Genomic DNA, 18,402 nt, shown 5'->3' on the forward strand with positions numbered 1-18,402 from the left:
TCAATTACCATTCATCCCATGGCAAATATGTTGGCAAGGACTATTCATCTCATTTGTAACTAGTGCACCATTTTTTACAATATGTCAAACTCTATAAACTGACTTTTTTGAAATAGACAATGTGTGCGTAACTTTCTCGATATAGTGCAAATTTAACTCTCCTTACATTTCAAAAAGAAGCATATTTTTCCCTAAATTTTTAGTTTCCTCTGTCATGTTCTTTTTCTTTGCGGCCCATGCCCGAAAACATTGTGTGAATTCAAGCTCTTCATCATGATTCGTTGATTGTGTATTTTTTTCTACATTTAAATTGATCAAGTTCAAGGGACCAACAGTTAGAGTGAGCACATCTTCTGAAATTGTGGACGAATCAGGAGGTTGTAGATTCAAATAAAATTGATATGAAATGGTTGTAGGTAGTGGACTTTTGGATTTTTTTTTGCTATAGTTCATGTGCAATGATTGTTAGCTATTGAATTGACGTTATTTATAAGTGGGTATTTGAGAAGAAGTTGAAGAGACAATTAATGCTATCAAAATTTTGGCTCCAAAAAGATTATTTGCACATAATTTCTTTATTAAGTGTCCACATTTTTTAAACGAAAATTAAACTTTCATTTCCCACCAAAATTTGGCTTTCCATTTTTAGTGCAAAATTTTGGTGAAATTTGATGGGCCAAATTTAAAAATTTGTCTAGGAGGTAAAACTTGATGTTAATTAGGAGAAATGAGTGAATTTTTGCTATGATTTATCCTTTAATTATGGATATAAATCATTAATTGTGTTTATGAGAATAAATTCGTATGACATATTTGACTTTCAAAGAAAATATTAAATTAATGTAATGTTGGGGGCAAAATAGGAAATATTTGGCTAAAGATTATAGTTTAACTAACTCCTTAATCCATTGGTAAAGTTAGTCATGTCTATATAAATGAATCGGAGGGAGTATGATTTAAGAAATAATTGCTCATTTTTTGGGATAAATCCGATGATACGCAATTATACGTAATATCTTTAAATTTAGTTGAGTAATTATACGTAACAACAACAACAAAAATAAATAAATAAAAAGGGAATAGAAAGAATAAAATTGACAAAAATATCCTTAATTAATTTAAAGATGGACAAAAATATCTTTAAAGATTTTAATTTCAGTAATTGAAAAAATAAAGGTAATTATTTTCTGTAATTCCCAATAAAAAAAAAAACTTTTGTTATTTCCGAACTGAGAAGTTTTATACTCATTAAATTCTACATTTAAATATTAATTTAATAATATTTAGAAAGTTTTATATTAATTAAAAATTTTAATTGAAACAAAAATTATAAATCTTATAACTATTATAGATATAGTTTGATTAATATATTTTTTTTCTTTTAACTATTATTAACATATTTTAGGTGGTATTATTTTCAGAGCTTAAATTGTTATTAGTAGAGCAAAATCTATTAATAGACAAAATTGCCCTTTATATTCCTTTTACTTATCTCATCTTTACAATGCAAAATTGCCCGAGTTTTTACTCTAATGTCGGAGTTAAAAAAAATCTCACATTTTGCTTCCTTATCCCTTCCCCCAGCAAATCTATTGGTAATATTAAACACCACAAATTCTTCTAAATCCCATCATTTTCCATCCAAGTTCATTATGTCTTGCTTGAATCCTATAACCAAATGCAATATCTCTATCTCGGGTTATTTAAAAACCAAAAAGCAATATGTTTGGCTAATTATATTAACACTTTCAATTTTTGATTGCAAATGGGTAGGAAATGAAAAGGAAATTAGACTTAGAAACTGATTACTAAAAAAACAAGCGTAGATTGATTGGTCTTAAAGGTTGGAATAAATAGAGAAACAGAAATAAATAAATAATTGAAAAATTAAAAATTGATGAATAAGAAAAAATGGTTGTTTTATTTTACAAGGTGAAGAAGGAGAAGATAATGGAGAAGAGTAAAAATTTAAGATATTGTGGATGAATATAAAAGTTTTGGTATAATGTTAATCATGGATTGAGAGCAGTAGACCATCATTTTTATACAAAGGGCAAGTTTGTCCATTAACAAATTTTGCTGTGTTAATAATAATTTATGTTCTGAAAATAACATCACTCTATATTTTTCATTAATATATTTTTTATTTTTAATTTCTAAAAACATTTAACGGCAACCAGTCTTTTTAGTCGAATAAATTTTTATTTCTAATGATTACAATTTTTTTGTAATTGCTTTCCAATTAAATGCATTTAGCTAAAATTTCTAATTAAAAAAATTAAAATGATCAATTTATACTCATTTCTTTAGTTTAGACATTTCTCTAGATTTGTCACTTTCTTTTTGTCTTTTTCTTTTTTCTCTTTTCTTAATCAAAAGAAAATTGCAAGCAAGTTTTGAGACTTTAAAAAAAAAAAAAAAAAAAAGAGGAAACGCTAAACAATAGAAAGTTAAAATAAAATGAAAATGGAGGTAAATTAAATTGATATTATTCATTGACTAAAATATTTCATTTAAGAAGAAGATCGGCGTATGACAAATTTAAATTAAATGAAATAAATCATCCAACTATAAATTTGCAGCTACGTATGACAAATCATCAAATAGTATCATTTTAGAAAAATCAAAACCTTGAACATTTGCAATATAAATGTATCGAGAATGACATTTATATAGTACTTCAAAAAACGCTCCATCGATGAAGAAGCAAGAGATTACTTTCTCGGAAAATTCTCACAATATTACGTGTGGAAAAAGCAAGATAAAGAAAGAACATCCAAGTAATTAGGCTCGTGATATACTACTTGAGACTGCTATTGATTAAATACGTTAAAATTGTTAAAAATGTCGAAGTTCAAGGTTTTTTTTTTCATTAGGCCATATATATATATAAAAGTAATTATTATAAAATAAAAATTATAATTAATAATTATTATATAAAAATAATAATAAATGAGCATAAACAATAAGTAAAAAAGGAACAATGATAGTGTACAACATGTGTCATGGAAAAACTAGTTAACTAAAAAGAAAGTAGTAAATAGGGTTTCAGGGACTAAATAGTACTTATCCCGAAAATAAATAAATAAATAAATAAATAAGAGGCAGAATGTGCTCATAAATGAAATTAAATTTCAAGCAAAATAACTATGAAAATGCTTTACATGCCACTGTGGTTTCTATCTAGTAAGACAGAAAACTTACAACAAATATGAAGCAGAAAATGTTCAATGCCTTATAACAACTGCTTCCATACAGTAATTTATGACAGTTGGATGGATCGTGTCTCTCATATTCACAGGATGCACCAAAGTGGCAGAGGGAAAATCCTGCACAATCTACTTGTATATCCATTCATTCGCACGGCCTCCTGTCTCATCCATGTCGATAAAAATGCTTACGGCCTGCGACAAACAGTAATAAGAAATAAGGTGCCACAACAAAATGAAAAGGCCGTATTTTTTTTTCCCTTTCTTTTTACTTTTTTTGCCACTCAATTAGGAGTAGAAAATGTTAGATTTTATACCAAGTGATGAGTTCAGAAAAATCATGTTGCTTTAATGTCACAAAGCAACAACGAAAAAGAAAAGATGACATATTTTGAAGTCTCAAGATGAGAGCTTCTAATGGATGAACACAGTATTTTCAGAAGGCTAGAATAGTGTACAATGAAGCATAGGACGAGAGACAGAGAGTGAATGCATTTGTGTTGCATATATCATAAGGAAAGAGCAAATTCCTGGCAGCCACATTAGGACCCTTTTCATTGTCCCTGGCTTCATTATCTACAGGGAAATGTTTCATAAAGTTTCACCAAACAAATTTCCCCTTTACATAAACAGTCAGGTAGGATGACAGGAGGGATAAGGGATACGAGGTCCATCCAATGATGAGGAAACTAAAAGTAGTTTGTTACAAGTTGAAATTTTGTTTGATGTTAAGGCTGATGGATAAACAAGTTTTTGATTTTCAGTTTAGTGATTGGTAAGTATACTTCAATAGAAGCAACAAAACATAATGAAAAAGAATTTAATAAAATATAATAAGATGATCTGACGAAATGTCACGTATGTATATCAATCTCTAAAATCCTCATGCACAATTGTTTCTTCTTTCCTTTTTTACATCAATTGCAGGGAATTTTCAACTTTACCTTATAATTCTCTTTAAGCCTATAACAGTTCCAATGATAGATTCAGCCTAGAAAAACAAAGGCAATTAATTGCAAACACAGTACTATTAGTCTACCTTCCCAATCCGAGGACGCTCCTTTGACTTTGCTAAGCTGCTTCGAATGTGTGAGACAGCTCCCCAACATTTCAATGTGTTTGCGACATCGTCAAGCCTCAATAGATACTCTTCCTCGGTAAGCGGGAAGGATCTCTAAGCAGAGGAAAACAATAATGGAAAAAGAAAAAGGTATTAGGAATGACTAAAGAAGTAAAACAAAAAAACCTGCAGAAACATGAGAAGTCAGGTGATTAAAGCATCTGGAGCATTCTTTGGTAACAACACTCTGTAATTGAATCTCGCAATGGTGATTTAATAGCCATACTACATTTACATATGACATTCATGCTGACAATTAACTGCCTCCCACTCTCACTCCCAACCACCAAGACCCTAAACCATGAAAACAAGTTGCAAAACCTAAAAATAAAATTTCCATTCACAAGGAAACATGACCAGAGAATGGGTACGTTGCTTTACAAAAGCTGGGAGAAATGCTGTATAATTTAAGAGAAGCACCAAGCTTAAAAATAAATTTTCCACTAGAATTAGCATAAAACAATCTGTAACCTCTGATCGAAAATGAATTTCAACTAGTGTTAACATTTTGCCATGAGAGAATAAAAATCTATCCAGCAGTGACTGCACTGAAATTCATTGCAATATTATCACTAGAAACTGGAAAAACTTTGCTACATAATTATTAGTCTTTTGAGTTAAGAGGCTAAATTGATCACTATTTAGCTAGTTTCCTTAATTTCTTAATTGGTTCTTAAGAATCTTTTCGAAATTGATCAAAAACTAGAGAAGGAATAAAATCCAGGAGATCTACTTGTTAAATAAGTTATAGAGCTGCCTTTCAATCTCTTTTAGCTACATATAAAGTGATGACAAAAAAGGGACCGCCATAGAAATCACTGCTTCCCTTGATGATTTTTTGGTTTTGGGTAAAGTTGCACTTAGCATTGTATGGCCTACAAAATGAAACTTCACGTTCCTAAATTTCCACAATACATTAAGTTGGTGATGTTTCTAATATTATAACAAATTTTCTCATAATCCTATCCAACACAGTGAATATCTATAGCAGAAAAACAGCATACCTGTTCCACATACTTCCACATGACGTTCAAAGCAAGAAGATTTCTTCCCATGAACTCCTACACAAGCATTTAGAAGTAATAGATGAGTTCAGGGAGAAACACCAAAAACAATCAAGTTGAGCTTTGGAAACATGTAATAACAGAACAATCAAATGCCAAGTAAAAATCAAGTTCAGATATGAAATATGTGATGGAAAACAATCTAACTCTAGATTCTTCAAAAATCAATGGATTTGTGAACATGAACTGCCAGCTAATTCCCACACTATGAGGGGAAACTTGCAGAAATTTTTCAAAGACCGAAGTACTAATCATCACGCCTAACTATGTAAGAATGATAATGGGGAGGGGCATGTTTTTCGATTCTCATCCCCAGCACAATTTGAATCATACCAGATGTGAGCATCTCCAATTCAAGCTTTGAAATTTTAAATTATTAAAATATTATATTTTCATATGTTACATCAAACATAATACAAATGAGACCTGCCATTTTATATGGGAGTAAATGATAGGTCCCGAGTGCCCAACATGTCCACAAACACATGTTGCAGAAATGGGGATGTCAAGATGGATTTGAATGACCACATCTGATAAAAGGTGCAAATGGCTAAAGTTGGAGATAGAATGAGAGGACGCCTGAGATAGTTTGGCCATATTTTGCACAGACCTGCATATGCTCTGATTCGTAAGTATGATACATTGATAGTTAAGGGTGCAAACAGAGAAGAGGTAGACCTTGAACTATATGGAGGGCAGTTGCTTAAAAGATTTACTACTTCTTGAAATTAGTAGACTTAGCTATGAGAAAAGTAGCATGGAAACGAAGGATTCATATTGCCCCCAATTAGTTTGGAATAAGGCTTAGTGGTTGTTGTAGTTGTTAATATCAGAGAAAATATTAACATTGTGATAAATAGTGTATTTTCTTGGGAAATTATTTCCACATTTATAAAACTCAATAAAAAATAAAATAAAATTTTCAATGTCAATGAGATGGAATGGGGTAAAGCACGAGTTACCATTGAAGTAAAGTTAAATTGCCATCTCTACAAGCATGAACAAATTAGAATTTGAATGAAGGATCCAATTATTATGGAAAAGTATCAATAAAATTCATCTCTTGTATTTTCTGGTAGACTCCAAAAGTATTGTTCATATACTTAAGGATTTAACGATGTTTGAGATTTAGAAATGAACTAGTCTTGTTTTTGTGTTTCCATCACCTAGATCGTATAGCAAGGTTTCTCCTATCTCAGTGACATAGTACAATGTTTAAAGCAACCTTTTCAATAAAGATGACTGCAGAGGATAAACTTTTTCTGGAGTAAAATTTTTGGGATTATGAAATGGTAGATTGTAGCTCGCAAGCAATGCACATTCCTAGATTTAAACATATTCCTTATTTTAAGCGAAGAGTTCTTCATGTAAGATTATGTTAGATGGTAGTTATCTTGAAGCCTTTTTTTATATTCAATGAGATTCTTGGAAATCAAAAGTTTAAACTTGCATCATGTAAAGTTGAGTGTGAAGTAGCAAGTTGGTGCGATCAAGTACAACACTATCACATTTGTCGAAGCATGGGTAAAATTCGTTTATGTTTAAAAATAAGAAACTTATTGATTAGAACTTTTTTTTTCTTTTAAAGTAAAAGGAATTTTATGTAGTCTAGAAAGTCATCTATTCATTTGGTGAAACAACTATATTTTATACCAAAGTGTTACTTACAACTATTTCCAATTGATTTCTTATTGTTCCAAAATTGATGAAGGTAGCTGAAGAAATTAAAGGAAAGAATATGTTGTATTTCTTTTTATTGTGTTAATTATAATCCCTACACTAGGTAATTTATATACAAGAATCTCTCTAGAATAGGAAAATAATCAACTAGGAAAGTCTAGCTACCTAGGAAAGTAAATCAATATTGATTATAAGGATTTCAACACCCCCCTCAAGTTGGTGCAAAGATATTACACATACCCAACTTGCAAACCAAAGGATGAAACAACTTGCTACTCAAGCCCTTTGTAAAAACATCAGCCAGTTGCTCTTTTGAAGCCACATAGGAAACATTTATGGAACCTTCAACTATCTTCTCTTTTATAAAGTGACGATCAATTTCTATGTACTTAGTTCGATCATGCTGGACTAGGTTATTCACGATACTGATGGCTGCTTTACTATCACAAAACAAGGATGTATCTGTTGTTTCGAACACCTTTAATTCTCCCATCACTCTACGCAACCATAGAAGTTCACAGATTCCTTATGTCATAGCTCTATACTCAGCTTCTGCACTGGACCTAGCAACGACAGTCTGTTTCTTGCTTCTCCATTTGACTAAGTTTTCAACGAGAAAAACACAATAACCTGAGGCTGATCTTCTGTCATCAAGAGAACCAGCCCAATCTGCATTTGTGGACCCATTTATTTTCAAATGGCCATGTTTAGAAAATAACAATCCTCAACCTAGGGCTGATTTTAAATATCTCAAAATCTGATGCACAGCTTCTAAGTGAAGATTCCCGAGGGTCATGTATGTACTGACTCACTAGACTAACAGCATGGACAATATCTGGTCTAGTATGGGAAGGATAAATCAGTCTCCCAACCAATCTCTGATACGTGCCTACATCAACCGGACTTCCTACTCCAGCTTGAAGCTTGTGATTAGCATCAATGGGTGATTCTGTAGGCTTACATCCCAACATACTGGTTTCCTTAAGGAGATCAAGAATGTACTGCCTTTGAGAGATAAAAATTCCTTTTCAGATATAGCAACTCCAATTCCAAGGAAATATCTCAACTTTCCCAAATCCTTAATCTCAAACTCCCTAGCTAACAAATTTCTCAAGTGAGTCATTTCTTCTTCATTATTCCCTATCACCACTATATCATCAACATAAACAATAAGTAATGTGATCTTACCTGCATGATGTTTAACGAACAAGGTATGATCAGCATCGCTTTGAATGTACCCAAAAGAGAACATGGCTTTACTAAATCTTTCAAACCATGCTCTTGGTGACTGCTTCAGCCCATATAATGACTTCTTCAGTTTGCAAACTTTCCCTCTGGTCTTGTCATCAGCAAATCTAGGAGGAATCTCCATATACACCTCTTCTTTCATATCACCATGTAGAAAGGCGTTTTTAACATCAAATTGATGTAACTCCCAGTCAAGATTGGCTGCACAAAACAATAAAATTCTGATAGTGTTCATCTTGGCTACAAGAGCAAATGTCTCCTGGTAATCAACCCCATAGGTCTGACAAAACCCTTTGGCTACCAATCTAGCCTTGTACCTCTCAATTGAACCATCTGCCCTATGTTTAACTGTGAACACCCATTTACATCCAACCAGTTTCTTTCCTGGTGGAGGAATTACAAAATCTCATGTCTCATTTTTTGCCAAAGCTCTCATTTCCTCAATCATTGCAGCCTTCTGTAAATTTAATGTGGAAAAATATTTTTTTGCTTTTTTGATTCATCAATAGGGACACATATATATATACATACAAGATACTATAAACCTATTAGAAATCTAACTGCTAACAGAATTCTATTTACAACTAATCCTTAACACTCCCTCTCAAGTTGGAGCATAGATGTTAATCATGCCCAACTTGTTACAAAGATAGTTAACCCGATGTCCATTTAGAGCTTTTATAAAGATATCTCCTAACTGTGAACTTGTTTTAACGTGCCCTGTAGAGATAACACCCTGTTATATCTTTTCATGAATGAAATGACAATCAATCTCGATATGTTTTGTTCGTTCATGGAATACTAAATTTGATGCAATATGAAGAGTAGCTTGATTATCACACCATAACTTTGCAGGTGAGGATGACTTGAAGCCAACTTCCTCTAACAATTGACGAATCCAAATTAATTCACAAGCAGATTGTGCCATAGCTCGATATTATGATTCAGCACTCGATCGTGAGACTACATTTTGTTTCTTGCTCCTCCACAATATCAAGTTTCCACCCACAAAGACACAATATCCTGAAGTTGATCTTCTATCAACCTTCGAACCTGCCCAATCCGCATCTGAAAAACACTCAATGTCCAAATGCCCATGATTACGGTAAAGGAGGCCACGACCTAGATTACCTTTCAAGTAGCAAAAAACTGTCCTAAAGCTTCCCAATGGATAACAGTAGGAGAATACATAAACTGGCTTAAGACGCTTACAGAGTAAGAAATATCTGGACATGTTACTGTAAGATAATTCAGTTTGCCCACTAACCTTTTATACATCTCAGGATCATCAAATAGCAAATTAGGAGTCATTGGAGCACTACATGGCTTGGCCCCCAACTTTCTAGTTTCCTTCAGTAAGTCAAGGACATACTTCCTTTGATATAAGAATATACCTCTCTTACACCTAGACACTTCAATACCCAAAAAATACTTCAACAATCCTAAGTCTTTTGTCTCGAATCGAGTCTGGAGAAATGACTTGAGTGATGTAATGCCGGTTGAATCACTCCCTGTGGTAACAATGTCATCAACATAAACCACAAGTAGAATCAAACCAGTCTCAGTACTTCTGAAAAATACAGAATGATCAGAAGTACTCTTCTGCATGCCAAATTGATGTACCACATTGCAAAATTTACGAAACCAAGCTCGAGGACTTTGTTTTAGGCCATAAAGAGATTTTCGAAGTTTACACACTTTTCCCGACTCCCCCTGAGCAACAAAGCTTGGTGGTTGCTCCATGTAAACTTCCTCCTGAAGATCCCCATGACGAAAGGCATTCTTAACATCTAGCTGATGTAAAGGCAAGTCAAAAGTAGCTGCTAAAGAAATATATAAACGAACAGAAGACAATTTGGTGACAGGAGAAAAAGTATCAAAATAATCAAGGCCATAAATCGGAGAATAACCCTTAGCAACTAATCGAGCCTTGAGACGAGCAACAGACCCATCAGGATTCACTTACATGGTGAAAACCCACTTACAACCAATAGTTTTCTTACCTGCCAGGAGAGGCACAAGATCCCAAGTACCATTAGTATCTAAAGCAGCCATCTGCTCTTTCATTACTACACACCAACCAGAATGGGACAAAGCTTGGACAACAGTTTTAGGGGTAGAGACAGAGTCTACGTTACTTACAAAACAACGAGATGAAGAAGAAAGATGATCATAACTGACAAAAGAAGAAATAAGATGAGTACACTTGCGTTTAGGATCCATTATTAATAAAAACTAAACACCCTATCAGCAACACAGAAAGAGACAAAAAAAATAGCCTTTCAACGCAAACAGGAACAAGAGGTAACCTGAAACGCCAAATTGACAAAACTGAGAACGCTCCTACCAAAACTTCGACAGATCGGAAAACAACCACTTGAGTAAATTGCGGGACCTAGAATCGAAGCTAGAAAGCAATTTCCGATCACCGAAAACAGCCGGACGCGCCGCCGGTGCTGTAGCAGAAAACTAAATCGGCGCGTGAGGCCCACGCGCAGGGAATCCGGTGACTGGATTTTGAGGGAACGCCAGTCGGCAGTTGGAGCAGCTCTTGGAGTAGGCGGTGAGACAAAACATTGACCCTAGAATGGTCACCAACACTGACAGCCACTGGAAACACTGACAGCCACCGGAAATTTTCAACACAAACGGGAAAAGTCAAGTTTAAAGAGCCACAGGCTCTGATACCATGTAAATTTAATGTGGAAAAATATTTTCTTGCTTTTTTGATTCATCAATAGGGACACATATATATACACATACAAGATACTATAAACCTATTACGAATCTAACTCCTAACAGAGTTCTATTTACAACTAATCCTTAACACCTTCCATTTTGAGTCTTGCAATGCCTCTTGCCAATCCTGCGGTATAGAAATAAAAGAAACAGACAAAACAAAGGCTCTATAGGAGGAGGACAATAGGAAGATCAAGATCAGTATAAGAGGGATTAGAATCAGGATTAGGAACAGAATCAACAGGAATCAAAGAAGACTCACCAGGTTCTTGTTCTTCTGTATTTTCAGGACCTGAATTTGGAGAGGACGGTTGAGCAGAGATTTCATGCTCTATGGTTGTATCTGTATTATCCTGCCGTGTGTATGTTTTCAAATCAGGTCTATCCAATCTTCCCAAGTTTCTATTGGTTGGTCTCCCTTGTTATCTATGCTTATAGGAATCTCCCCCAGCAAGGGAATGTCCATAGAATTATCTATCACCTCTTCCACTGACATTTCTCCCCTTGAAGAGGTGACTGGGAAGGAAAATAATATTCAAATTCTCTAAAGGTAACATCCATACTCACAAAGTATTTTCTCGAAGGAGGATAATAACATTTGTACCCCTTTTGAGTATTAGAGTAGCCAACAAACACACACTTCAAAGCTCGAGGATCTAATTTGCCTAGATCGTTCTGATGAACAAAACAAACACAACAAAAAACTTTAGGAGGTACAATATAAGAGTTTTTTCCTTGAAGAACCTCTAATGGAGTTTTTAAGTTTAAAGTACGAAGAGGCATACGAATAATAAGGTAAGCAGCAGTAAAAATAGCATCCCCTAATATGGTTTAGGAAGATTCATTGTAAACATAAGAGACTGAGCTACTTCTAGTAAATGCCTGTTTTTTCTTTAAGCTACTCCATTTTGAGCACTAGTATTGACACAACTAGTTTGATGTATGATACCATTAGAATCTAAATAGGTACGAAAATTTGCATTCATGTATTTAGTACCATTATCAGTTCTTAGGATTTTAATATGCGCATCAAACTGAGCAAAAATCATCTTATGGAAGTTCTGAAAACCCGAAAAAACTTCATTTTTTTCTGAAAACCCGAAAAAACTTCATTTTTTCCTTTCATCAAATAAACCCAAGTCAATCTAGTGCAACAATCAATAAAGGTCACAAACCATCTATAACCAGAAAGAGAACAGTTTTAGTAGGAACCCATACATCAGAATAAATAGTAGCAAAAGGTACCAAACTTTTCTTATTAATTGAAGAATAAGAATGCCTAGTGTGTTTGGCAAGTTCACAAACATCACATACTAATAAATCAAAATCACACTTAGTAGACAAAGTGGGAAATAAACGTCCTAAAACAGAAAAAGAAGGATGTCCTAATCTCTTATGCCATTGAATAACCTCATGGGAAGGATTTCTAGAAGTTCCTAACAAAGCTTGACTGGTACCCGAATTTAAAAAACGACACACATCATCCAACAGATCCAGTCCATCGCGCAAGCTACCACTGCCAATCGTTCTCCCTGTGTTCATCTCCTGAAATATACAATGAATAGGATAAAAGGTTACTTTGCAGTTAAGTGTTTTTGTGATTAGGCTAACAAATAAGAGATTAATAGGAAATCTAGGAACATGAAGAACAAAGGAGAAATTAATATTGAGAGTACAATCAATAGAACATGTGCCAGCAATAGGTACTAAAGAGCCATCCGCAATTCGGATTTTGTCGGTGCCTCGATATTTAGTATATGTAAGGAAATGTTTTATAAAGCCTGTTGTATGTTTGTTTGCTCCTGAATCTATAACCCAATAGGATTTTGCAATTTTAGCAAGGAAAGTAAGAAGTTGAATTGACAAAATTAGAAGTTGCAGTCTAACTTGAGGAAGATTCAAGCTGCGACAACAATCGTTTCAGGGACTGAATTTCCTTATCAGAAAAGCTACCAGCAGTAAATGGTTCCTCAAATAAAGCCCCACCATCAAATATGTGCGCCTGTAGTCTAGAAGAACTGACACGTTTCTCTCCACGCCCTTTAGTTGGGCGTCCATGTAATTTCCAGCAGAACTCCTTAGTGTGCCTGTTCTTACCACAATAGTCATAAACTAACTGATCACTATCCGAAGATCCACTCTTTGCAGCCTGCATTTGCGCTCTTGCAAAATCAGCAATCAACCCTGCTTTATTGATCATAGACCCGTGAGCCATGGCACTCCTCCTAGACTCCTCTTGTTGTATAAAGGACTATGCTTGTCGCAAGGATGGAAAAGGGTTTCATCCAAGAACTTGAACACGAATCTAATCATACTCGTTATTTAGGCTCGCCAGAAAATCATACACACGCTACTTCAATCAACTTCTGAACTTGAGTTGCATCATCAGGACATTTTGCTCTAAAATCCTGGTAATAGTCCAGTTCCTGCCAGAACCCACTAAGTTCTGCAAAATATTGAGCGATAGTTAGATCACCCTGCTTTGTCTCATGAACTTTCTGTCGCAATTCATATCTCTGAGCATAGTTTACAGTTTGTGAATACATATGTGAAACGGCATTCCATATCTTCTTAGTTGTATCAAGAAGCAAATATCCTCAGGAAATAGTTGGCTGCACATGGAATTTATTAACCGAGACATAATAAGAGAATTCTAAGATTTCCACTTGTTAAAGCCCGAATCTGTCGAAACTAGTTTAGTCGCTCCACCATCAAGGTATCCCTACAAACCTCTAGCTTCAATAAATAATAAACAAGACCGAGACCAAGCCAGGTAGTTTGTTCCATCTAACTTCATCGGATTAATCTGAAGTGAGGGGCTCTCTGAGTGAAAACCCATATCTACCTTCTTTCTGTCACCCATAATGTCAGACTAGAAAAAAAAACTCGAGCGGCAATGGTAGAAATAAGCCAAAAAAGGGAAAATAATTCCAAAAGGCAAAACTGGTGCTGAAGAACCAATAAGTCAAAGTCGCCACACCTAGTCGAGGCCGCCGGAACAAGAAAAGTCGACGGAGCTCGCTGGAAATAGTCGCACGCACCGGCGCGTGAAGAATGGTCAGAAACTTCTGGAGGCGTGTGTACACACGCGCATGGTTGGGTGGCGACACGGTTTGGACGGAGGGCCGATCCGCGGTCGCTCTTCCTTCTGAGGTGGGCGGTGATGACCAACTCCCAATCCCGGCGGTGCTGTGTATATCTCAGACCACTCTCAAATCAAAACCGTTGCCGAAAAATTCACGGCAATGGCTCTGATACCATTAAGAAATTAAAGGAAAGAATATGTTGTATTTCTTTCTATTGTGTTAATTACAATCCCTACACTAGGTAATTTATATACAAGAATCTCTCTAAAATAGGAAAATAATTAACTAAGAAAGTCTAGCTAACTAGGAAAGTAAATCAATATTGATTATAAGGATTTCAACAGTAGCAAATCCCAAACTTCGTTACAAGTTGGTGACGGATGAAGACAAACATGAGCATTGACTTTTACCACTTGAAAATAACACTTATGGCAACTTGGAGCCATGTTATAAGAAACAATGTCTTAAGACTTTTGGTGAAGTTGTCTACATTGCAACAAATATGGCTTGATAAAACTTGGGTGCAAACAAGATGGGACAAAAATCAAGTTTATGGAACTTCAAAATGTAGTGAAATTTTGGTTATTAAAAATTTGGGCATGGAGGCAGACTATGACTTTGGGTAAGTTAATAATAAAGTTGCTATCAACAAAATTTTTCAGCATGGATGAGCCAAATAAAGAAATATAATATTATAGAGTTTCAAAAGATTGTGAAACTTAGTGCGGAAAATGATCAAAAGCAAGAGTAAAGCTTCTGGGAATCAAATTGTTGAATCTGAAAGTAAGCTATAATCCACATACGTGATTTCTTTCCTTTTATTTATTTATTATTATTTTTTTGGTAAGTAGTCAACTAGCTAAATTTATTACCAACATCTCAACTCAGGCTAAACTTGACAATGCATACAAAGATTTTTTTTTTTTTTCCTTTTTTTTTTTTTTGGTCATTTGGACAATTTTAAAATTTTAGTTTTAAACAAATTTTGATTAAGTTGTGCATTTCATTTAGGAGACCATGTCCTTTAAAAGTCTAAAGATGTACCAACTAATAGATCAAGACTGCTGAAACAAGATTACTTGTCAGTAAGAAAAAAACAAATAAGACAATTGAGTAGAGAGTTGCCTTGGAAAACACCTTAATGCATGGACTCAAGTCTAACTTTTTTTTTTTTTTTGCTGAAGCCAAGTTTTGAAAAATAAAAATGAATCAGCATACTGCTGATTCAAACAAATGGTATTTATAACATTGCTTTTCTCTACTAAAACAATTTTTTTATTTTATTTATCTTTTTGGGTTGAAGGGTGGCATGAGAAATAGAGAAGCTAAATATTGTCAACCAAAGTCCTACAAAGCATCAGCAATGAACACCATGAAGGCATGAACCTTCCACGAGAAGGGGGAAGTCAACATGAACTAATCATAGCAGAACGTATGTATACGTGTGTTTGTGTGCGCGCACGTGTCAGGCATCCTTCCATCTCTTAGTTTGTCATTACTTTAGCACTAGATAATGTTTAGCCCTATTTACACAAATAGAACTTTGACCAGTCTATGTCTCTGTTGTTTAGCTTTCATAACAACATGTACATAGCAAAAGATGCCAACAAAGCTTGGTTCATAAGTTGATTTAGTCTCATAAGGAAATGTATCTACTATACTAATCAAAGTGTATCAAAATTGATGGTAATCAAAGAAAATCAGGAGGAAAAAGGAAAATTTTGAGATGGCAATAGAAACTAAGTCAGGTTGCTAAATGATAAGAACTAATAAAAATAAAAAGTCTGGAAAATTGCATAATTTGGAGTCCGGAGACAGTAAACAATTCCTAAAACTTGTAATTCTGTACTGTACTGCCCACTGCAACTAATATTTCACATGAAAAATCAAAGAGAAGAGAAACAACAGCATGCTTTCAATTAATACATGGACTTTGAGCAAAGAAGGCGTACCTTCTTTATTAGTTGAACATCATAAGACCTGCCATACTTGTTCCTAATAAGAGTTGCAAGGTCTATTCCACTAAAGTTGGAATCATCTGCACCAACAATTCTTTCAAGATTCTTTCTCAGCATTTCGCTATCAATCTGGAGAATCATAATTTAGCATAATAAATCATTTCTTGTTATTAAAAGTTCAAACTAATAACAAAAATTGGACATACCCCAGCAGCTTCGGCTTTATCTTTGTTGTCGCTAACTTCATCATCTTCTTCTTCTGAATCATTGCCATCCAAATCATCCACCGAACTGCAGCATATGACAGGCGTATATTTGCGGGTATAATTATAGAGAATAAACCCTCCAAAACGAAAATATGGAAGTTGAGGAAACTGATTAAATCTTGATTTGCAAATAGGGTTTTGAACTCCAACTCTCACTCTCCAATTGCAATGGTGGCCGTGGCCACATACAATGCTCATCATTTCCTGAATCGAATTAGCTGAGGTTTTTAGATAAAACTTCAAATTGAAAATAAGAAAGAAAAAAAAGAACATGTTAATGGTGTTTTTGGTTTTTTTTCTCTTTTGTCTTTTTGTTTTTTTTTTTTTTTTTGGTTTCCTTAAATTTTGTGGGGAAGATGGTTTTGGATAGAATAGGAGCGGACGTCATCAGGTGATCAACTGTCTAACTCCTTTCCTTTTAATTTTTCATATAATATTTAATTATTTATTTTTACACTTAGTTTGATATAAATGAATTCAAAAATATAAAATTTATTTATAAATAAATTCTCATTCGATTCATTTGTTAATGAATTCTCATATTTAATATGACTAATTATTTTTATGACGTGCGATACACGTTGATTATATTTGATTATATGCTCATTTTTTATATTCATTTAGCTTTTTATTTATATAATTAAAATATAAATTTTTATTTAGATTCCAATAAATACAGTGATTTTTATATATACATTAAAATATTTTTTATAATTATATGTGTTGCACTTTAATATCTCATTAAAAAAAATTAATATACTTGTTTCTCCTTTTAAAATGGTAATTTAAATATGAAATATGTCATTTATATTCTCTTCAATATACTAATTCATATAATTTTTATTATATGCTAATTCCTTTTATTTTTTATTTAAGTACAAAATTAATTTATAAAAATCATCATATAACTTTTATTTTATGTTTTATAATTAACTTACATAGTTTGTTAATAACTTTTATTATAATTTCTTTTAGTAATGAATATACTTTAGCAACAGAATAAGAAACTAACCTAATAAATAAAATTAAATATTTATAAATAATAATTATTCTTATTTTTATTTTTTTAATCAATCAAAATCATGAAATCATTTTAAAAATTTATTAATAAAATTATATTCCTTAATAGAAAGAATATGATTTAAATTAAATTAGCTATCAATATAATTAATCAAATTTGAGACGTTTAAAAATAATATTTTTATCCTATTTTTCGCCAACCAAATTAGGGTGAATTGGTAATTAAAGAAATTTAACTATATTCTTTTTAAATCAAAATCTTAATTATCAGGATATATTTATTTAAAATAAATTTTAAAAAAAGTAAAAATTTTCAAATGCCTTGTATTTACACATATTCATTTAAAATAATAATATTGAAGATAAATTACAATTATAGTAAATAAAAATTATAATAATAAATTATTAATATTATTATTAATAATATATATAATAATATAATGAAATAAAAAATAATTAGACATAATAAGATAATAATAGTAAAATTTAAAATTTTCAAATGCTTAATTATCTATATGCATTTATCTATTAAAAAAAGTTAAAAAAACATCCAATCAAATTATATAGATTTATATATATTTTTTGTGTTAAAATGTTTTAATTGTTATAACTAAAGTTATTTTAAAGTATCTTAAATTTACAAGAATAATATAAAAAATCTCATTATTTCCCCCTCATTCCCACTTTTATATATAATATAAAAGTGTAGATTAATTTAAAATATGTAATTCAATTGAATTTCACATAATCATGTATAAAATAAATTTATAATTGAAAATTCATTTAACTTTCTTTCCTAAAATATCCTTGAAACAGTAATTTCATAAAAATAAATGATAAATACTAAATATATTTATGTGATGCTCTCGCTACCTTCTTCATTAGAATTCTTTCCTTTTCTCCATTGAAACACAAAAACTAACTATGTAAATATAGGAAGGGGTTGATTCTTGTCTTTTGTGCAACCCCTCCCTATTATTTTTTATTTTATCAAACTTTGTGTTTTTGGTTA

General features: G+C 32.8%; 1 protein-coding gene across 2 annotated transcripts; it reads right to left on the bottom strand.

The window, feature by feature from the left end:
- Positions 1–3,066: 3,066 nt before the first annotated feature.
- On the bottom strand, positions 3,067–16,731 carry LOC105637262 (uncharacterized). 2 transcript variants are annotated; one of them, XR_016318474.1, is made up of 6 exons: positions 16,311–16,731; positions 16,099–16,233; positions 12,518–12,605; positions 5,334–5,390; positions 4,249–4,383; positions 3,067–3,404 (listed from the first exon to the last, which is right to left on the bottom strand). XR_016318474.1 is itself a non-coding variant. In XM_012220682.4 (5 exons), the coding sequence occupies exons 1-5, from the start codon at positions 16,641–16,643 to the stop codon at positions 3,339–3,341; spliced, it is 726 nt and encodes a 241-aa protein (XP_012076072.1). In that variant the 5' UTR covers positions 16,644–16,721; the 3' UTR covers positions 3,067–3,338. The 2 variants fall into 2 exon arrangements, 1 of the variants encoding a protein (XP_012076072.1); XM_012220682.4 differs by lacking the exon at positions 12,518–12,605 and having other exon boundaries at positions 16,311–16,721.
- Positions 16,732–18,402: the final 1,671 nt, after the last annotated feature.

This window comes from Jatropha curcas, chromosome 10 (genome assembly GCF_041381405.1).
Source record: "Jatropha curcas cultivar XTBG-Jc1 chromosome 10, XTBG_Jcur_1.0, whole genome shotgun sequence".
Lineage (NCBI taxonomy): Eukaryota > Viridiplantae > Streptophyta > Magnoliopsida > Malpighiales > Euphorbiaceae > Jatropha > Jatropha curcas.